Here is a 19,411-nt window from a genome sequence, read left to right on the forward strand (position 1 = left end):
TTAAACCCATCCTTTTCCTCCATTATCTTTTAGTTCTTAAGACAGAGGAACAAGATAAGTCTATATTGTGTATGTGTGTTTATATATTATGTATACGTATACAACGTGTTATAGGTTTTGTTAATAAAATTGTACTAAGATGTGTTGGCATCTGAGTGTACACATACACGGTTGTGTGATTATGTGTATACCGTGAAGGTACGGTTTTGACTGTCGAAATATGCCTGATTCAAAATTTGATTCAACACAGTTGCTACGATTGTATTTGTCAATTTTTCATTTAAATAATGTGTGTCTCGCAAATGGAAAATGTAAGGTGCTGTATGATTTTGTGTGGCCAGCTTATTATTTTGTTTGACAAGCCTAAGTTAACATCATTCTTACGTATCTTGCATATTGTATCACTGTTAAATAATTTTCTATTTTTGTAATGATCTGTGTTTGAATTAAACTTCTAAAAGTATAAGAATCATTAAAAACCCATTTTTGTTACTGTTATATAAATCTAAAATATTAACTATAAGCTAATTAAATGTGTATTTTTAAAATTATTTTTAAAGTTGCTCTATGACATTTTCCCTTATAGCTGTCACAGGATGAATGTAGAGGCACATTATACAAATACAGACCTGAAGAAGTAGATATTGATGTACGTATTAGCATGCAATATATTATCAATGCTCTGTCATATTCTCTGGCAAAACACTGGAACTAAGCATGACAAAAAATTTCCTCTTCCTCTCCTGCTGTCCAAAATGACATCAAATAAGTAACATTTTCTTCTTTTGTGCTAATTAAATCCTCACTTCCTGATTTATTCCCTGCCCACCCCACGCCCATAGTTAGCAGCTGAACATAATTTAGAATCATTTAAATGAAAGTAAAGACTTATTTCTGGTATAAAATTATGCAGGATTGGAGACAAAGTAAAATTGTCTGTCATCTAGAGAAAGTATTGGCCTCAAGTAATTCTGTCACTGCATCCTTTGTTATTGTTGTTAATCATATTTTACATCACTGACGTCCCTATTTTTATCTCATTCTTCCCTCCTTTCCCCTGGGTTTATTCCATTGAATTTTACCTCCTTCTCATTTCAATTGTATCCCATCTGATGTAGCTTGAGTTGTGTTGTCTAACAAAGATAAGGTGGTTACTTTAATAGGTAAATGGCAAAGAAAGTGGAATCTCAGATTTCTTGCTTTCTTATCATTATGCAGTAACGTTTGGGACATAGTTACAGTTTGTCCAGGGTTTTCATTTTCAGACATGCAGTGAACTGGTTTATTGCGGGATTGAAATTTTATTAAAGTACCCGCTCATATTTTTATAATTTAAAAAATTGGGGTAGTACCAAGAATTTAAAACATTAAAACTATTGAAAGTGATTTTTCTCCATTAGCAATGTTTTTATTTGTATTATTGTAGTTAGAAGAGATTTTTCTGAAGAACATAATTTTAAAAATATAAAAACAGAATCCAGTCTGTGTTTTAATTAAGGACTGCATAAGTTACTTAACCTATCCAGCAGTTTGTAGAGAAAATATCTTAACCACATTAAAATGGTTCATTAAAGTCATATGAGACTGCCTGATTACTAAGAATCTTTTGAATTATGTAGGTTAAATAGTATGGTTGAAAATGCTTTTTTATTCTATATGCATTTTTTAAGCATTCTATCTTTATAAGCTATATTTTAGTTTTTATTTTACTGATTGAAATAAAGACTGATCTCATTAGCTATTCCATGGCTGTTTTAAATGTGTTTTTTTATTATGCCTAAATCCAATTACAGGGAAAATTAAAAATTGCTAACAAAAGATGTCTTCTCTTGTAACCTAGGTCAAGTTAAGCCGATTATGCGAACAAGATAAAGTGGTACATGCTCTGGAAGAGAAACTTCAGCAACTCCACAAGGAGAAAGTAGGACAATTATGTTTATTATCTACAATTGATGTTACTTTATATCATTATTATCAGGACACTGATAACTAAAGTAAAAAAGAATTAATTCGATGATGCAGAATATTAAGTGTCATCATTTTTATTATAATAGTACACGCTTGAGCAAGCTTTGCTGTCAGCCAGCCAAGAGATAGAAATGAATGCAGATAACCCAGCAGCCATTCAGACCGTGGTGTTACAGAGGGACGATTTACAAAATGGACTGCTTAGCACGTGTAGAGAACTCTCTCGAGCCACTGCCGTAAGTAGCAGATTTTCTGTCCTAGTAAGAGTCACTGGAATGTTACGTAGTTCTTTTTCTTCTTTTCTTCTTTTTTCCTATTTATTTATATCTCTATTTAATTGGGCTTTCTTTAGGATTTTTCTTTATTATAACAAAAATTTAATTTGTTATTATTAGTAAATAATAAAAACAAAGGGTGGTCTTTGTTTTTTTAATTAGTGGGGCTTTTGTTCTTTGTGAAATAGTTTTACAGAGAAGATAAATACACCTGATTATATATTATGAAAATGAAAAGTTCTTAAAAATGTTAAAATTTATTGTGTTAAGAAAATAAATGTTTTATTATAAAATTTTTGGAAGGTAGTAATTGGATTCATTTAACCACCCATTTCAATTACAGGCTCCCGTGAAATGCTTTTAAGACGCTGTCAACGTTACCATTTTATAGCTGCAGTGTGATCTAAGTTTAGATGATAGGGTTTTTTTTGTTTTTTTTTTTCTGCGGTACGCAGGCCTCTCACTGTTGTGGCCTCTCCCGTTGCGGAGCACAGGCTCCGGACGCGCAGGCTCAGCGGCCCGCGCAGGCTCAGCGGCCATGGCTCAGGGGCCCAGCCGCTCCGCGGCACGTGGGATCTTCCCGGACCGGGGCACGAACCCGTGTCCCCCGCATCGGCAGGCGGACTCTCAACCACTGTGCCACCAGAGAAGCCCTAGATGATAGTTTTGAGTGAGAAATATAATTAGCAGAATCTTTTAACCCATAGTCATGTTACTTGATAGAGTCTCTTGGGATTATCAAATCTAAAAGTCTTACTTAGAGTATATAAATTGAGTGTTTTATGAGTTTAAACAGTCTGCTTTAGATCCTGTGATGTCATCATTTCTAAAGACAGTAAGAGCACCTGCCCAAGCAGCCCTTTGAAGGGGGGAAAAACCACCTGTTATAGAAAACTGCTAACACACCCTTGTCTATACCTTCAGTGGGCTGTTTAGGGGGCAGCTACCTTTTAAGAAAGTCCACAGACAGTATAGCTTAACTAAGAGAGGTCTTTCCAAGCTGCAAAGCTACCAGAATCTCAACATGACTTCAATTCTAAACCCTAATTTCACATTCCAAACATGAACTGTTTTTAAAGGAATATACCATGGTTTTATATAAATCAAAACTTGGTTTTTGTGCCTCTTAAGTACCTTATATTTAATATACTTATTCTTTTTTTAAAAAATACTATTATTGGGACTTCCCTGTTGGTACAGTGGTTAAGAATCCGCCTGCCAATGCAGGGGACATGGATTCCATCCCTGGTCCGGGAAGATCTCACATGCCAGGGAGCAACTAATCCCGTGTACCACAACTACTGAGCCCACTAGCCACAACTGCTGAGCCTGTGTGCTGCAGCTACTGAAGCCTGCGCGCCTAGAGCCCATGATCCACAACAAGAGAAGCCACCGCAACGAGAAGCCTGCGCACCGCAATGAAGAGTGCCCCCCCCACCCCGCTCACCACAGCTAAAGCCCACACACAGCAACGAAGACCCAACGCAGCCCCCGCACCAAGAAAATCTGATGAATGATTGAACTGAATGACTTACCCAACATTACAAAGCAAATAAATGCAATGCCCAGAGGTCAAATGCAGGTCTTCTAACCATAGTCCTGAAGACTTAGATCTACATGGCTTTTTATAATATCATCATAAAGAAGCTATATGAACCTAAAATGTTGTCTGCAAGCGAGAGGTCATTTAGTTCGTCAGTGATGGGTAGGATTTGGAAGAAAGAGGAAGTTCACACAGGACAAAATGCTCTGAACCATAGCCCAGAGATGAGAATGTGCAGGGTATGTTTGGAGAAGCAAAAAATAGAACTGACTGGCTGACTGAAATAGAGGATGCAGATTATGAGATAAGAAAGGGGAAGAGGGGTTAAGCTGTCAGTTCCAAGCTAATGAAAAGCTCAGTATCCCTGTGACAACCTGAGTCAAATCAAAATTAAGTTAGAAACTATTTCATTATTTCATGTCTGTTATGGAAAGTTCTAGGGATGTACTATGTTCCATTAAACTGTTCTTCCCTTACCAAATAGGTTTCATAACTTAAATCTGATTAGTAGGCTTAGAATTTGCTCCATCCCAAGGTAACTCCAGTCCTGATGGAAGTTTTATCAGAATATGTTCAAAGAAATTAATCATGTTTGAGTATCTCATTTTCTGGTTGTTATCCCATGTAATCACTTTCCTGGGTTTTTTTTTTCTTTGCCTTCAGCATTATTCAGTGGTCATTACAAACTCTCAATATGTTCTTCTAAGACATGTTTTAATGCATAGAATACAAAGTATGTTATTTGTGCCTTTATGTAAACATGCTCATTTTCGTAGCTTAAGGCTATAAATGATGGGTTTATAACAACATGCTGGACATATGGTTGGCACTCAATGGATGTTGATTAGACGTAAATTTGAACTACATTTATGCCAGCAGAATCCCAAAGGATTCCTCTGATTTTTTCACAGTTGATTTGGGGCATTGGTTCAAATCCAAGCCTTGAGTTATAAAAGATACAACATAAGAGGTATAACATTAAGGCCTCCATAGATCAAAGCTTTGATTCTGAGAACATCTTCTCCTCACCTGGTCGGCCACTAAGGTATTAAAACTAGGATTAACACAAGGTAAACATGTAAAGCAGTGTTCCCTTTGTGTTTGATTTAATTCTTTTTTTTTTTTTTAATTTATTTTATTTTTGGCTGCGTTGGGTCTTTGTTGCTGCACCGGGCTTTCTCTAGTTGTGGAGAGCAGGGGCTACCCTTCGTTGTGGTGTGCAGGCTTCTCATTGCGGGGCTTCTCTTGCTGTGCAGCATGGGCTCTAGGTACGCGGGCTCAGTAGTTGTGGCTCGCGGGCTCTAGAGCACAGCCTCAGTAGTTGTGGCTCGCGGGCTTAGTTGCCCCACAGAATGTGGGATCTTCCCAGACAAGGGCTCAAACCCGTGTCCCTGCCTTGGCAGGCGGATCCTTAACCACTGCACCACCAGAGAAGTCCCTTGATTTAATTCTTTTTTTTTTAATAAATAAGTAAATTTATTTATGGCTGCGTTGGGTCTTAGCTGCTGTGCGCGGTCTTTCTCTAGTTGCGGTGAGCGGGGGCTACTCTTCATTGCAGTGCATGGCCTTCTCATTGCGGTGGCTTCTCTTTGTTGCACAGCACAGGCTCTGGATGCGTGGGCTTCAGTAGTTGTGGCTCACGGGCTCTAGAGCACAGTCTCAGTAGTTGTGGCACATGGGCTTAGTTGCTCCGCGGCATGTGGGATCTTCCCGGACCAGAGATTGAACCCGTGTCCCCTGCATTGGCAGGCGGATTCTTAACCACGGTGCCACCAGGGAAGTCCTTGATTTAATTCTTGATGCAGCGTCTCCTCTCCCTAAGCCCCACCCACCAGACACACACATGCTTTAAGCATATAATAACTTTGTGTGCTCTCCTGGCCTCTACTTCTTTTTTCTTTCTTTCGTTTTAATTTTTTTAATTTTATTCTGCTTCTTTTTAACCTAAGCCTGATTAGTGAGAAGAATTTTTTTTAATTAATTAATTTATTTATTTTTGGCTGTGTTGGGTCTTCGTTTCTGTGCAAGGGCTTTCTCTAGTTGTGGCAAGCGGGGGCCACTCTTCATCGCGATGCACGGTCCTCTCACTATCGCGGCCTCTCTTGTTGTGGAGCACAGGCTCCAGACGCGCAGGCTCAGTAATTGTGGCTCACGGGCCTAGTTGCTCCACGGCATGTGGGATCTTCCCAGACTAGGGCTCGAACCCGTGTCCCCCTCATTAGCAGGCAGATTCTCAACCACTGCGCCACCAGGGAAGCCCGAGAAAAATTTTTATAGCAGTCAGTTATACCTTGTAAGTTTTCAACGTGTTGCTGTCTTTGCTTAGGTTTTCTTCTGAAAGCAGAGCCTGGGATAAGGACCCAGGCTCAGAAAGTTTATTTGGGAGCGATTACAGGAAGCAGCAGAAGTGAGGGAGGGAGGGTGGAAAATGAGACAGGGAGGGAGAAAAGCCAATAGAGGTTTCACTTCTGAGTTGGTCACCACCGTGGGCGACCCTCAGGGGACCGTCTGAGGAAATGAGCTGAATGTTTCAGAATTTTCCGCTGAGAGGCGGAGAGGCTAGGGTACCTGTCACTCCTTGGTCGAAGTTTCCCCAGGGTCCTTAATTCACCAACATTTTCAAACTGCCTAGCTAATTGACCACGAACGCTGGCACACGTGGAGCTGAACCACAGTTTCTTGAAATCAGGTGAGCAGAGGGCATAAACATCTGCTGCAGTCACCTCTCTTGGGGAGTTTACATTAGGCCTTATCTCACTGTAAGAGAAATATCCTCATGCTTCACCCACTTAACAGGTGCTGCTTTTATTCTTTCCGACAATTCAAGGAGCCAGGTAAAGCAGACGCTATGCACATATCTTAGATGAGAATGTGGGGCTCATCCAATAAAATATATTTGTATTTCTATATTTTGTACATATATTGTCTGGTTTGGTCCTTAAGCAAATGCTTTGCAAAATAGATACAATTATTATCTCCATTTTATTTTCATTTTTATTACCTCCACTGCACAGATGAAGAAGAAACTCAGGTTCATAGAGGTTAAATGACTTGCGAAAGTGACAGAGCCAATACGAAAAAGTCAACACCTAAATCAAGGACTTTTTAAATTCTAGGGCTTCTATACTTTCTATTCCACTTCACTGTCTGTGTGGTCACTAATTTGTACTTTCTGAAACTTGGAATCAAATCTAGATTCTCTTACTCAGAAATCTAAAGTTGGGATGTCATAGTTCAATCCTGGGTTTTGGCACCAAAATAATTAATTAGTTAATTAATTAATTAAAATTGGACTTTCAGATATCAGAAAACAAGTATGAAGGCCCCCAGTCATCCCAGGTGGCTGGTAGATGGCTTATGCATTTATCTACTGCAGAATAGGACCAATATATGAAATAATAGGAAATACTGTGAATATTTCTGGAGCAGTTTATTGAGTGCCAGATTCCATTATAAGTGCTTTTACATGTACTTAAGGCACATATTAACCCTTTGACAAGGGTACTATTATTACCATGTTAAAAATGGAAAACTGAAGCACAGAGAGATTGCCCAGGGTTACATAGTGAATAAGCATTATGTATAGACTTCCATTAAACTTATTTATGTTTTAAACCGGCTTCTGCATGGGAGGGCCATGAGTAAATGGAATTTTAGACTAGAATGGATAAACTTAAAAGGGCAAGGGAGGATGACAAATGAACCTCCTTGAGGAGAAGCTTGCACATTAAATGTTTTCATATTCTCATTCTCAGTGTAACAAAGAGCTACTGAGAATTATGGTGACAGCAAAGTGTGATTTTTTTTTTTTAACATAAGATCTGTTGACATCTATGAATTGTCACGAATACGCTTTGAAAGATTTCAAGATAGTTTTTAAATACCCTGGTCATTTCATGATCACAATACTGCATTCCCAGAAATAGAGACAGTCAGGTGTGATACACCTGCTGATGTGCTGCAGTGGAAAGTACCCAGCAACACTTGTGAGGTTTGGAAAATCAAATGTGAATCTCAGCAAGCCTCAATATCCAACTAGGAGTTTATAGGAAATACAGGAAACAGAAGAGCAAACTAAGCAATACCACAGGAATTCAATTAACAAAATCTAGCGTCGGAGAAATTCTACAGAACAAGTGACCCATTCTCTTCAACAAAGACGTAGCAAGGGAATAAAGAGGGAGGTGTAGGGAAATCGTTAGAGTTAAAAATAGTTTTTAGGAAATTCCCTGGCAATCCAGTGGCTAGGACTTGGCACTCTCACTGCTGGGGCCCCAGGTTCTATCCCAGGTCGGGGAACTAAGATCCCACAAGCCTTGCGGTGCCACCACAAAAATATATATATTTTTTTTTTAAAATATTTTTTAAAGGAATACATATTAATGATTTAAATAAGAATTTGCCTGTTATTTTTTTTTTCATTTTCATTTCTTTTCTTTAGAAATTCATACTGAAGTATTTATAATTGAAATGATATGATGGCTGGTGTTTGCTTTCAAATAATCTCACAGGGATAGAAAATGGATGCTGTAGATGAAACCAAATTGGCCATGTATTGATAACTGTTGAATCTGGGTGCTAGTGGGCTACTTTTGTTTATATTTGGAAATTGCCATTGTGTATGTCTGAGAAAGGTTAAAAGAAAATTCACAAAAATGCTAACAAAAGGGTAGCATAATAATAGGTCTTTTTTTTCTCATCTTATCCTGTATTCTAATTTTTCTACATTTTTTTTTTTTTTTTTTTTTTTTTTTTTTTTTTTTTTTTTTTTTGTGGGGTCTTCCCGGACCGGGGCACGAACCCGTGTTCCCTGCATCGGCAGGCGGACTCTCAAACACTGCGCCACCAGGGAAGCCCTACTTTTTTTAAAAATAAATTTATTTATTTTATTTTTGGCTGCTTTGGGTCTTTGTTGCTGCACGCAGGCTTTCTCTAGTTGTGGCGAGTGGCGGCTACTCTTCGTTGGGGTGTGTGGGTTTCTCATTGCAGTGGCTTCTCTTGTTGCGGAGCACGGGTTCTAGATGCACGGGCTTCGGTAGTTGTGGCGCATGGGCTCGGTAGTTGTGGCTTGTGGGCTCTAGAGCGCTGGCTCAGTAGTTGTGGCACAGGGGCTAAGTTGCTCTGCGGCATGTGGGATCTTCCCAGACCAGGGCTCAAACCCATGTCCCCTGCATTGGCAGGAGGATTCTTAACCACTGCGCCACCTGGAAGCCCTTTCTACTTTTATAATTATAAAAATTTATTATATCTTCAATTTGTACAGTAAAAAGTAACGACTTTCTTTGAGATGGAATATTGTTTTGTTTCAAAGAGAAGATTAGAAGAGAAACTAAGTATATGAGTTAAAGATTATAATTAGCCAATGAGTTAAAGATTATAAGTAGCCAGAACAGATGACTATAATTGTTATCGGAAACTAGAAATTTAAAATAAAGGTAGATCTGTAAGCATGCCTGATTTAGTTGAACCTCACTTTATACAGTTTGAATTTGGTCCCTTGCAACATCTTCTTTGGTTTAAAAAAAGCCAATATTGGGGAATTCTCTTGTGGTCCAGTGATTAGGACTCCGTGCTTCCACTGCAGGGAGCCCAGGTTTTATCCCTGGTCAAGGGAACCAAAATCCTGTAAGCCGCACAGTGTGACCAGATAAATAAATAAATAAATATTTAAAAGCCAATATAGTAGTCATTATTAGATAGTATAGTAAGATATGTGCTTAGTAAATAGTGATTTTTATTTGAGATGCAGTTATGTATTAAGGCAAGTATAAAATCATAAAAGGCATTCTTTTTTAAAAAAAATTATTCAAAGTACTAAACATTCTTAAAAATCTATGGCAAGAAAAAGAAAATCTATGGCAAGAAATTTCTACATCCTGAAGGTAAAAATGAAATCAGATTGACTTTATCTTGACTAATCTCAAAAATCAACTGCTTCTAATACCCAGTTGACAGAATTGTTATTGTTGAGTGGTAGTGGCCAAAATTAAGATTTTTTGTGCCTAATCCCCAAAACATAACAGTAAATTTAGATAGCGCAGTATTTTAATTATCCAAGGGTTAGTAGTGGACATTATCTGTAATATTTAAAATCGAAGAGTTGGCGCTTAAGAAGCTAATAGTCACATATCTATATATTGCCTCGTCTCTATTTTGAAACAAAATCTACTGCCAATTCCTTACCAAAGCCTTATGCTTCATTTTTCTTTTCTTCAGAACCTTTTTTATTATTCTTCTAACCACCAGAGAAGGTCAGCTTGAACCAAAACAAGCTGAAATAGCCTCAAAAGGCCCACCTCATTACACACAACAGGGCAAAACCTGAAGTGAAGCCTCAGTTTTTTTCAGAGCAGACCCAGCATGTATTCTTACACAGGTGTCCTCTAAAGACTGATCAACAAAGCACCACCACCACAAACATACAAACTGTGTTGGGGGCTCCCCCGTGTGTCATTCACGGAGTCCGCCTCTTCCTCAGCCGTAAGCAAGCCTTTCCTTGTTCTTTTGCGGGGGAAGGTCCTCAGTGCGTAGAGCGATAGACCATTTGTTTACTCTGGAACTTGGAAAGGGAGATGACTCAACTTGTTTCCTCTCCTGCATCTGAGATGCCATCACTTCTCTGAATATCTGAACGGTGGGTGACCTGGGAGATAGGTGGTAGAGGGTCCCTCAACAAAGACTCTTCAGGACCAGCCTGTCAGGCTCCTTAAGTACTTAATCCTTTGTTTTTCAGAAACCTTTGCACCTGGGCTCCCAAGAGGCAAGCAGGCCCAAAGGAGGGGCCACAGGCCTGGGAGGTAGCGGCCTCTCTGAGCAGTCACCGGGGAGGAGGAGGGGGCAGGGAGGGGCGAGGTGGAGATGCAGGGGGACAGAAATCAGCTGAAACACTCCATGCTGGTTCTGACTCGCTCCATCTCGTGCAGGAAGCTGTAGAACTGAGGCAAGGTTAATTCTATGTATAAATTTTCCGTTTGATTTCCTTTCTTAACCACCAACTTTAATTGTAAAAACATACTTCCCACTTTTTCCAGTTCGCTGCTCCCAGACATCACTCTAAATGTCCACTCCATATCAATAAGCTGGTGAATCATCAGAGTCTGACCTGTGGCCCATCGAGCAAGGGTGGGAGCATTCTGTTTCCACTTTTCAGAAAAGTAGGTGACTTTCTCTTCACTGAGACCCGGAGTTATGAAATCAGCCCGGACCTGCTCAGCTGTGAGACTCTTCTTCAAGGCACCACTTGAAACCAGGAGGAGGCTCTTCACGATGCTTCTGAGGGGGCCGGGACTGATTTACTTGGTGGTGGCAAATTCAGAGAGCTGAGCCAGAAACCTCTCCACCTCTTCTGGCTCAGTGAGGCAGTGGAAGAGCACTTCCTTCAGGGCTGAGAACTTCTGCGCGCCCAGCTGCTTCAGCTGCTGCGCATAGCTGCCCACGGCCCCGGGCACGGGTCGGGTCCCGCTTGCAGTGCCGGCGGCCCATGGCATCCACTCAGCCCCACAGACCCGCAGCTCCCGCGCCTCCCCAGACTTCCTCCTTCACGCCGCCCTTCATTTTTTAAATAGAAAATAGAACAGAGACTTCCCTGGTGGCGCAGTGGTCAAGAATCCACCTGCTAGTACAGGGGACATGGGTTCGAGCCCTGGTCCGGGAAGATCCACATGCCGCGGAGCAGCTAAGCCCGTGCGCCACAACTACTGAGCCTGCACTCTAGAGCCCGCGAGCCACAACTGCTGAGCCCTAGGGCCCGCGTGCCGCAACTACCGAGCCTGCGTGCCGCAACTACTGAGGCCTGCGCACCTAGAGCCCATGCTTCGCAACAAGAGAGAGAAGCCACCGCAGTGAGAATCCCGCGCACCGCACCGAAGAGTAGCCCCCGCTCACCACAACTAGAGAAAGCCCGTGCGCAGCAATGAAGACCCAAATGCAGACTAATTAATTAATTAATTAATTTTTAAAAAAATCCTCTCTCATCTTTTTGGTAGTCTGGGGTTTCATTGCCTCTGAGGATTGCAAACCTACTTGTAGTTTCTTTATTTTTTTCCCCATGGTGGCCGAGTCTTGCCTCAGTACAGACTATAAAGAAGTAACCACTATGAAAATGTACTTGTTCCAAGCCCTAAACTTGGACTAGGTCAAATTTTTTAAAAGTTTTCTGCCATCTCTCTAGCAACTCCACACATGCACACACACATTTTTTTTTTAACCTTTGTTAGAGTAGGTCATATTCTCGGAAAAGTACACAGGTTTAACTGCGCAAATATGGCTAACACCTGTAGCAAGGCACTGAATTCTACTAACGTGCCAGAAACTCCCCTCCCGGTGGCTCCTCCCCAAACACCCCTGCCTGACTTTTAAACTCTGTATTAGCTTTGCCTGTTTTTGAACTTATAAAAGTATAATCATGTAGTATATACTATTTGGCTTTTTTTTAACATTATGAGGTTCATCCATGTGGTTGTAAATTGCAGGATTTAACTCATTCTCTTAACTGTATGGCATGAAGGTCCATGTTTTTATTGGAAGCACTGCTGTGTTTACTGACTTGTGCCTGTGATTTTAAGATAATGGTATATTTGCAAGTCATTACCCCTTTTAATTGCCTTAGTGTACTTATATATTATCTTCTTGACAAAAAAATAGTAATCTCATATTTAAAGATTTTAACGTTATACTTGTATAAGCCACTAAATTCTTTAATGAAATACTCAGCCATGTGTTAGGAGGACTGATGTTATGCCAGTGCTGCCTCTTTTCTTTCTTTCCCTGTTGACTTGTGTTACTACCCACCCATAATAATGCTGGAGTAGCCCAGAGGTAAAGGCAGAAACAGGCCCAGCAGGATAATGGGACTCAGGCCAACTGGTACAGTACAATGGCAGGACTTTCCAGGTTAGGAAAACTGAAAGTATACTGTGTTTCTTCACCCCTAGAATATTACTAGCGTAACCTCTACCTCTCAATCTCTATTTTTCATGTGTTTCTGTAAGAAAGGCAAGAATTTCCACCATCCTAAAATGTTCTTGTATTTAGTTGCCTCTGTAGCACCTTTGGTCTCCCCTTGAACTTTTCTACAAAAGAGGCTCAGTGTCAGCCTGGCAATGTCATCTCGTTTCATTGCTGGGCTGCCACTGGGTCTGTTATCCTCATTTTACCCTCCCTGAAGCCTTCAAAGGCCCACTGTTTAAATTTGCAGTTTTTGTGGTGCTTACAATTTAAAAGATGGCTAGAAGCAATTTTTCTTTTCTTTTTTGGCCACACCGCATGGCTTGCAGGATCTTAGTTCCCCATCCCGGGATTGAACCTGCGTCCTCAGCAGTGAAAGCGTGGAGTCCTAACCACTGGACTGCCAGAGAATTCCTTTTTTTTTTTTTTCTTTTCTTTCGTTTTCCAGGCAATTTTTCTTAAAGGAGGTCAATATCCTTATTGATTCAGGTGAAAACAGTTTGCTGAAGCCAAGTCATGAGGGTAATATTTACACAATATAAATGAGATTAAAATCTTTAGTCCTTTACCACTTTGCCTTTTAAAAATTTAATTCACTGTGAAATCTGCATAATAGACTCCCTAAATTATATAATATAGAGATGATTAAAAAAATCTCCAGTGGTTTATCTCTGCTTCTTTAAAAAACGTAATCCATTGTAAAACCTTATGTGCTTCCCTGGTGGCGCAGTGGTTAAGAATCCGCCTGCCAATGCAGGGGACACGGGTTTGAGCCCTGGTCCGGGAAGATCCCACATGCTGCGGAGCAACTAAGCCTGTGCGCCACAACTACTGAGCCTGCCCTCTAGAGCCTGCGAGCCACAACTACTGAAGCCCGTGCGCTTAAAGCCGGTGCTCCTCAACAAGAGGAGCCACCGCAATAAGAAGCCCGCGCACCTCAGCAAAGAGTAGGCCTCCCCACCCCCGCTCAACGCAATTAGAGAAAGCCCGCGCACAGCAACGAAGACCCAACACAGCCATAAATTAATTAATTAATTTTTTTAAAAACCTTATAAGGAGACATCTTAAATTCAAAAAGCAGTTATTCCAAATTGCCCAAATTTTAACACTCGTTTTAATTTTTAAAGGTAATTTTCATTGCCTAAGTTTTTAAGCAATTGTAAGCTAGTTGCAGAATATAGAAAATAGAGAACCTCTAGGAACTTGAATATTGCTGCTTTTTTTTTTTTTAACTGTTAAGATGATTTTCACCTCTCTTCTACATTCAGTACCCTCTTTTCTTATCCCAAAACTATTGCTGTTGTTAAACTAACATCTCCCAGGGGAGCTTTGCTTAGAGCAGTTCAAGTCAAGAAATGTATGGTCAAGGGAAGTTCTTAGACAAGAGTTACTAATTCATTTTACAACAGCATTCAGTAAACATTTCTTGGTTGTGTCATGTGTGCCAACACCACGCTAGATACTGGTAACGAAATAGTAATCAAATATAGTTCCTATCCTTAGTTTATCAATTTGACCTCATACCACTCTCTGAAATGTCTGAAGAGTACCTACAGTCCTGTGGAATAGCTTCCCTGAAGCAGAATGACGTGACAATGTAGTTTTGAGCACTTGTAGAATTATTCTATATTGAATAGATGACAGGTGGATAAGGATCAAGTACGAAAGTTTTCTCTGTGATTTGAGGGTTTGGGGGTAGTTTTTTTTCCCCAAAGGAGAAAAGTATAGGTGGGTAGTACCTCTATTGAGTCTCTAGGAGCAAAATTCACTAGATTAGTTAGCTGGATTAGCTTCATTACATTACTGTAAATTTATTCTAAGTGAAGTCATGTCAGGCTTCTGGTGTTATTGAAAATCCAACATGCTAAAATACAACCTATTTAGTATTTTTATTCCTGGACAAATTTTAATCATGTCAGATAAGAAAGTGCTTTATTTATGCCTCTTGTGCATTTAAAAAAATCACTTTCAAGGAAAATTTAACGTATTACTATGAATAAAATAACACATTTTCTCAAAATAAAACTCTTTAGATATTAGAATCAACTGAGTATTTTGATGTCATGAATGAATAAATAATAAATAGTTCAGGTGGGTTTGTTTGGGTTTTTTTGGTTGTTTAGGGTTTGGGGTTTTTTTTTTTTTTTTTTTAGTAATTTTGAGTATAGCAGCAGCACAATAATAAATAATTCAGGTCCTCAGTAAATTTTTCTTAAATTGAGCAAAAAAGAGAGGAAAAAAATAAAGGAAAATGAGTTATAAAATTTTTTATGTTGTCCATTGTAAACTACAGGATTGATAACACACCAGCACATTTTCTCCATTAAAGTAATTAAAGCTCTGATTTCAGGAACTGGAACGAGCATGGAGAGAATATGATAAGTTAGAATACGACGTAACTCTCACCAGGAACCAGATGCAAGAGCAGCTAGATCGCCTTGGTGAAATTCAGGTACAGAATTATAATATTTTTACATTGTTTTAACTGGCTTTTACTGGTACTATACAACCCATCTTGTTAGCTTCATTCACACCCTAAACAGTTTTTGCTTTATTGGCTACCTAACATCTGGGTTTCAATACTTTCAATGATAGGAATCTTACGATCTCACAAAGTAGCCCATCCCTCACTGTTTAAAAGCTCTTTATCCTATTGGGCACATGGTGAGCCCTAGCGTGTTCTGTGCTCCTAGCTAACTATGTCACTTAGCACTGAAGTGTCAAATTATCTTGTCCATTCTATATTAAATCCCTCTTATTTATCAAACCGTTACTTAGCCTATTGTCTTGACTGCTATTTTATTAGAATAGAGGAAGATGCAGCACCATTTGGCATAAAGAATCCAGTTTTGTGAATAGGCAGATATGGCATCAAGTTCCAGGTGTTTGTTTTCTAATCTATAAAGTTGAAATAACAATACCTGTCTTAAAGTGTTGCCCTGAGGAATGGAAATAATACATATTTAAGAAAATAATAAAAGTCACTTTATGCTTGTGAGCCTATGTAAATTTGGTCATCTGCATTGGAAGCCCAGTAGACTCAACAAATCAATACAACAAATAAAGAGTAAGGTTGACTCATAGAATGTCAGCTGTCTTCTATGCGTGCTGTCCAGAATAGTAACCACCAACCACGTGTAGCTGTTGGGCACTTGCAGTGTTGCTAGTGTGACTGAGGAACTGAATTTTTAATTACCTAAATTTAAGTAGCCATGTGTGGTTGTGACTTCTGTACGGAACACTGAAGTTACTAAATACAATAGAAAAAAATGGTAGACATCTAAAATACAACCAAGGGATCAACAAACTTTTTCTGTGAAAGGTCAGATATTAAATATTTTAGATGTTGCAGGTGAATACGCTCTGTCACAAAATCTTTGGTGTTTGGGGGTTTTTAATAACCCCTTAATATTATAAAATTAATTTTTAGCTCACAGGCCATAAAAAAGAAGCCATGGGCCAAAGCAGTTTGCCAATCCTGATGTAACCTAACAAAAAAAGTTCATCATGAAAATTTAATTACTATATTATAGGACATAAGAGAAGACCTGAATAAATGGAGAGGTATAATTGCTATACCATGTTCATGGATGGCCTGATTTAACGTTATCACAATGGAAATTCTTCCCATAAGCACAATTCCATTCCAACCAAATTTCCAGAAAAAATTAACAAAATGAGTCTATATTTTTAGGGTATAATAAAGACCACAGTAGTTAGACATTTTTTTTTAAAAATGAAGAACTAAGAAACACACCTTATGAGAAGTAGCATTGCGCATGTAACCTTAGGCCAGTTACATAACAGCTTTGTACCTCAGTTTCCACAGCTGTAAAGTGAAAATAATAATAATACCTACCCCTGTTGGGTTATTATCATGGTTAAATGTGTTGATTTTTTTTGAAGCACTTAGAATAGAACCAGGCAAATAAAACAGACTGTATATATGTGTTTGTTAAATACATAAGTAGGGCTTCCCTGGTGGTGCAGTGGTTGCGCGTCCGCCTGCCGATGCAGGGGAATCGGGTTCGCGCCCCGGTCTGGGAGGATCCCACATGCCGCGGAGCCGCTGGGCCCGTGAGCCATGGCCGCTGAGCCTGCGCGTCCGGAGCCTGTGCTCCGCAACGGGAGAGGCCACAACAGAGGGAGGCCCGCATACCACACACACACAAAAAAAATAAATAAATAAATAAATAAATAAATACATAAGTAAACAATGAAGACAATATAGACAACTTGAAATTTGACATGCTCGGAAGAAGTGAAGTATCTTTGACCTCTAAAAATTCAACAAGTCACTGTCTAGATTTGCAAATAACTTTTTTTTTTTTTGCAAAGAACTTTTTAATTTGGAGAAACAATGCATTTGAAAAATAGACAACATGAGTAGTTTTAATTAATGGAAAATTTAACTCACATTGCTAACAAGTGTTTGAAAAGTTGATCAGTGTAACTAGTAACCAGAGGAATTGCAAAATACAACAAAAATGAGATTTTCATTGTATGCCTTTCAGATAGACAAAAATATGTATATTTTTAAAATTAGTGCAAAAGTAATACATATTCTATATGTGCAATTATCTGATTTTTATAGTTTATATTCCCTCTCTATAAGTTTTTATCAGTATTCACATCTCAGGGCTGACATAATTGTTACAGTTATCGTACTTATTTACCTATTTCTTTTATAGTTATATTCCTAAAAATGATATTTATCATTTTTCTATTTATCAATAAGAGTCATTAGAGTTTTACTAGAATCTTACTAAGATGATCTTATTTTGGCTTCAGTTAGAGTATTTAGCCTAAGAGACATGAAATGGGATAGTAAAGAAATAACTTTAGGATAGAGTAAAAATGGCAATAATCAATTTCGAAAACTGAAAATTTGTCCTGCAAATACATTTAACTCTATCAGTAAAAACTCTTCAAATTGCCCTTTCTTTTTTTCTGTTTTGGCATGTCTCTATGTTCTAGAACTTAAGAGGCTAAAATACTTTCCTTTTTTCCCCTAAAAATGTTTTGTTTAATTTGGGATTTGTGAGTTTCTGATCTGTTGTGTTTTTGTTTTGTTTTGTTGGTTTTGGTTTGGGGGAGGGTTCCACATTTTTAGTCCCATCTAATCAGTATTCCTTCCTGGGATTGTAAATAACGCAACACAGTGCGTATTGAAAAGATGTGAAATAGTGTGTGTAGGTCTGAAATATTAAATTTTTCTGTTTCTCTGCTTTTTTTCTTTTATCTTTGCCATTGACATTGCAAAATTGAGGTCACACAGATCATATTAAATATTCTCAAAACTTAAACCACTACAATTCTCATTTTTTAAGTATATAATTAGTGGAATTTATAACTGTATTTAATGATTTTTTTCCCCCTGTATGTGGTCTGTCCATTTTCACTGATAGACTGAATCAGCAGGAATTCAGCGTGCACAACTTCAGAAAGAACTCTGGAGAATTCAGGATGTCATGGAAGGACTGAGTAAACACAAACAGCAGAGAGGCACTGCAGAAACAGGTACATTAGCTTCATCTTTTATTCTGCACTAATTGACCATAATAATATATCTAAATGGAATAACACATAGAATTGGGTTTCTCTTGTTATTTTAATGGATATTTGACATTAGAAGACAGGCACTTTGTAATATTGAATCGGTACCCAAGTTTATATGTAATATAGAAAGCAAAAGTTTTACCAACCACACTCACACAAAAATGAATCATTGTTTTGTGTCTATAATTATAAACGCACACAGTGTTTTGGTTTTGGGAGTTTTTTCCCCACAACAGAAAATGTTATTTTTCATCAATATGTTTTTTTCTCCTTAACAATACAATACAATAACAGCTGTGTAAGAATCATTGTATAGATGAACTATAATTTATCCATTTCGGTGTTGATGAACAATGAAGATTGCTTCCAGGTTGTTGGGTGGGTGGGTGGGTGGGTGGGTTTTTTTGTTTTTCTTTCATAAGCCATGATGTAACGAACATTACTGTGTACATAATAAACACACCTGCTAGTACTAATGGGTTCTAGGAAATGAGAAATAAGTGTACATTTTTCATTTTGATACACACAGCCAAATTGCTCTCCTAAAAGATTATATCAAATCATACTTAAACCAGTAGTATTTGAGAAAACCCATTTCCCCATACTCTTGTTTATATTAGAAATTTCAGTTTGTATTTTTTAATGTATTGGGGTTTTTTAAATGTATTTTATTGAAGTGTGGTTGATTTACAATGTGTTAATTTCTACTGTATAGCAATGTGTAATGGGTTTTAAATTCAGAAAACAATAAATGAGGGGTTAGAAACTGAAGGCTTTGTTTAAAATAAATGAAATTGTTCCTTTTTTCTGTAGATTTAGGAAGATATGTTTAGTGTAAGTAGTTATATTTTACAATTTTTTTAATAGGTATGATAGGATCAAAGCCTTTCTCAACAGTTAAATACAAAAATGAGGTAAGTTTGGATTGTTTCTCTAACTATTAATTAATTTATAATTAAAACATGAATTAGAATTTTCTTTACTCACAACAAAAATGTTTTCTAAATATGTTTGAGTTACTGTTTTGATATTGAAATTTTGCTGGTTCAGTAATTTGGTTCTTCTAACAAATGTGATCTTCTTCCCTTTTCTTAATGGAAAAATAATTGAATCATTACTT

The 19,411-nt window shown here is 38.3% G+C and overlaps 1 protein-coding gene and 1 pseudogene across 6 annotated transcripts in view; one reads left to right on the forward strand and one right to left on the reverse strand.

The window, feature by feature from the left end:
* PLEKHA5 (pleckstrin homology domain containing A5) overlaps window positions 1-19,411 on the forward strand; it is a 265,581-nt gene that overhangs the window by 222,371 nt on the left and 23,799 nt on the right. For all 6 annotated transcript variants that reach the window (XM_028491073.2, XM_028491068.2, XM_028491069.2 and 3 more), the window contains 6 exons: window positions 587-649; window positions 1,841-1,921; window positions 2,055-2,204; window positions 15,083-15,184; window positions 18,141-18,252; window positions 19,159-19,205. In XM_028491073.2, coding sequence (XP_028346874.1) covers window positions 587-649; window positions 1,841-1,921; window positions 2,055-2,204; window positions 15,083-15,184; window positions 18,141-18,252; window positions 19,159-19,205 — 555 coding nt within the window. The remainder of the gene's footprint in view (window positions 1-586; window positions 650-1,840; window positions 1,922-2,054; window positions 2,205-15,082; window positions 15,185-18,140; window positions 18,253-19,158; window positions 19,206-19,411) is intronic.
* LOC102986843 (COMM domain-containing protein 7-like) lies at window positions 10,614-11,268 on the reverse strand (annotated as a pseudogene).

Source organism: Physeter macrocephalus, chromosome 6 (genome assembly GCF_002837175.3).
Source record: "Physeter macrocephalus isolate SW-GA chromosome 6, ASM283717v5, whole genome shotgun sequence".
NCBI classification, from domain to species: domain Eukaryota; kingdom Metazoa; phylum Chordata; class Mammalia; order Artiodactyla; family Physeteridae; genus Physeter; species Physeter macrocephalus.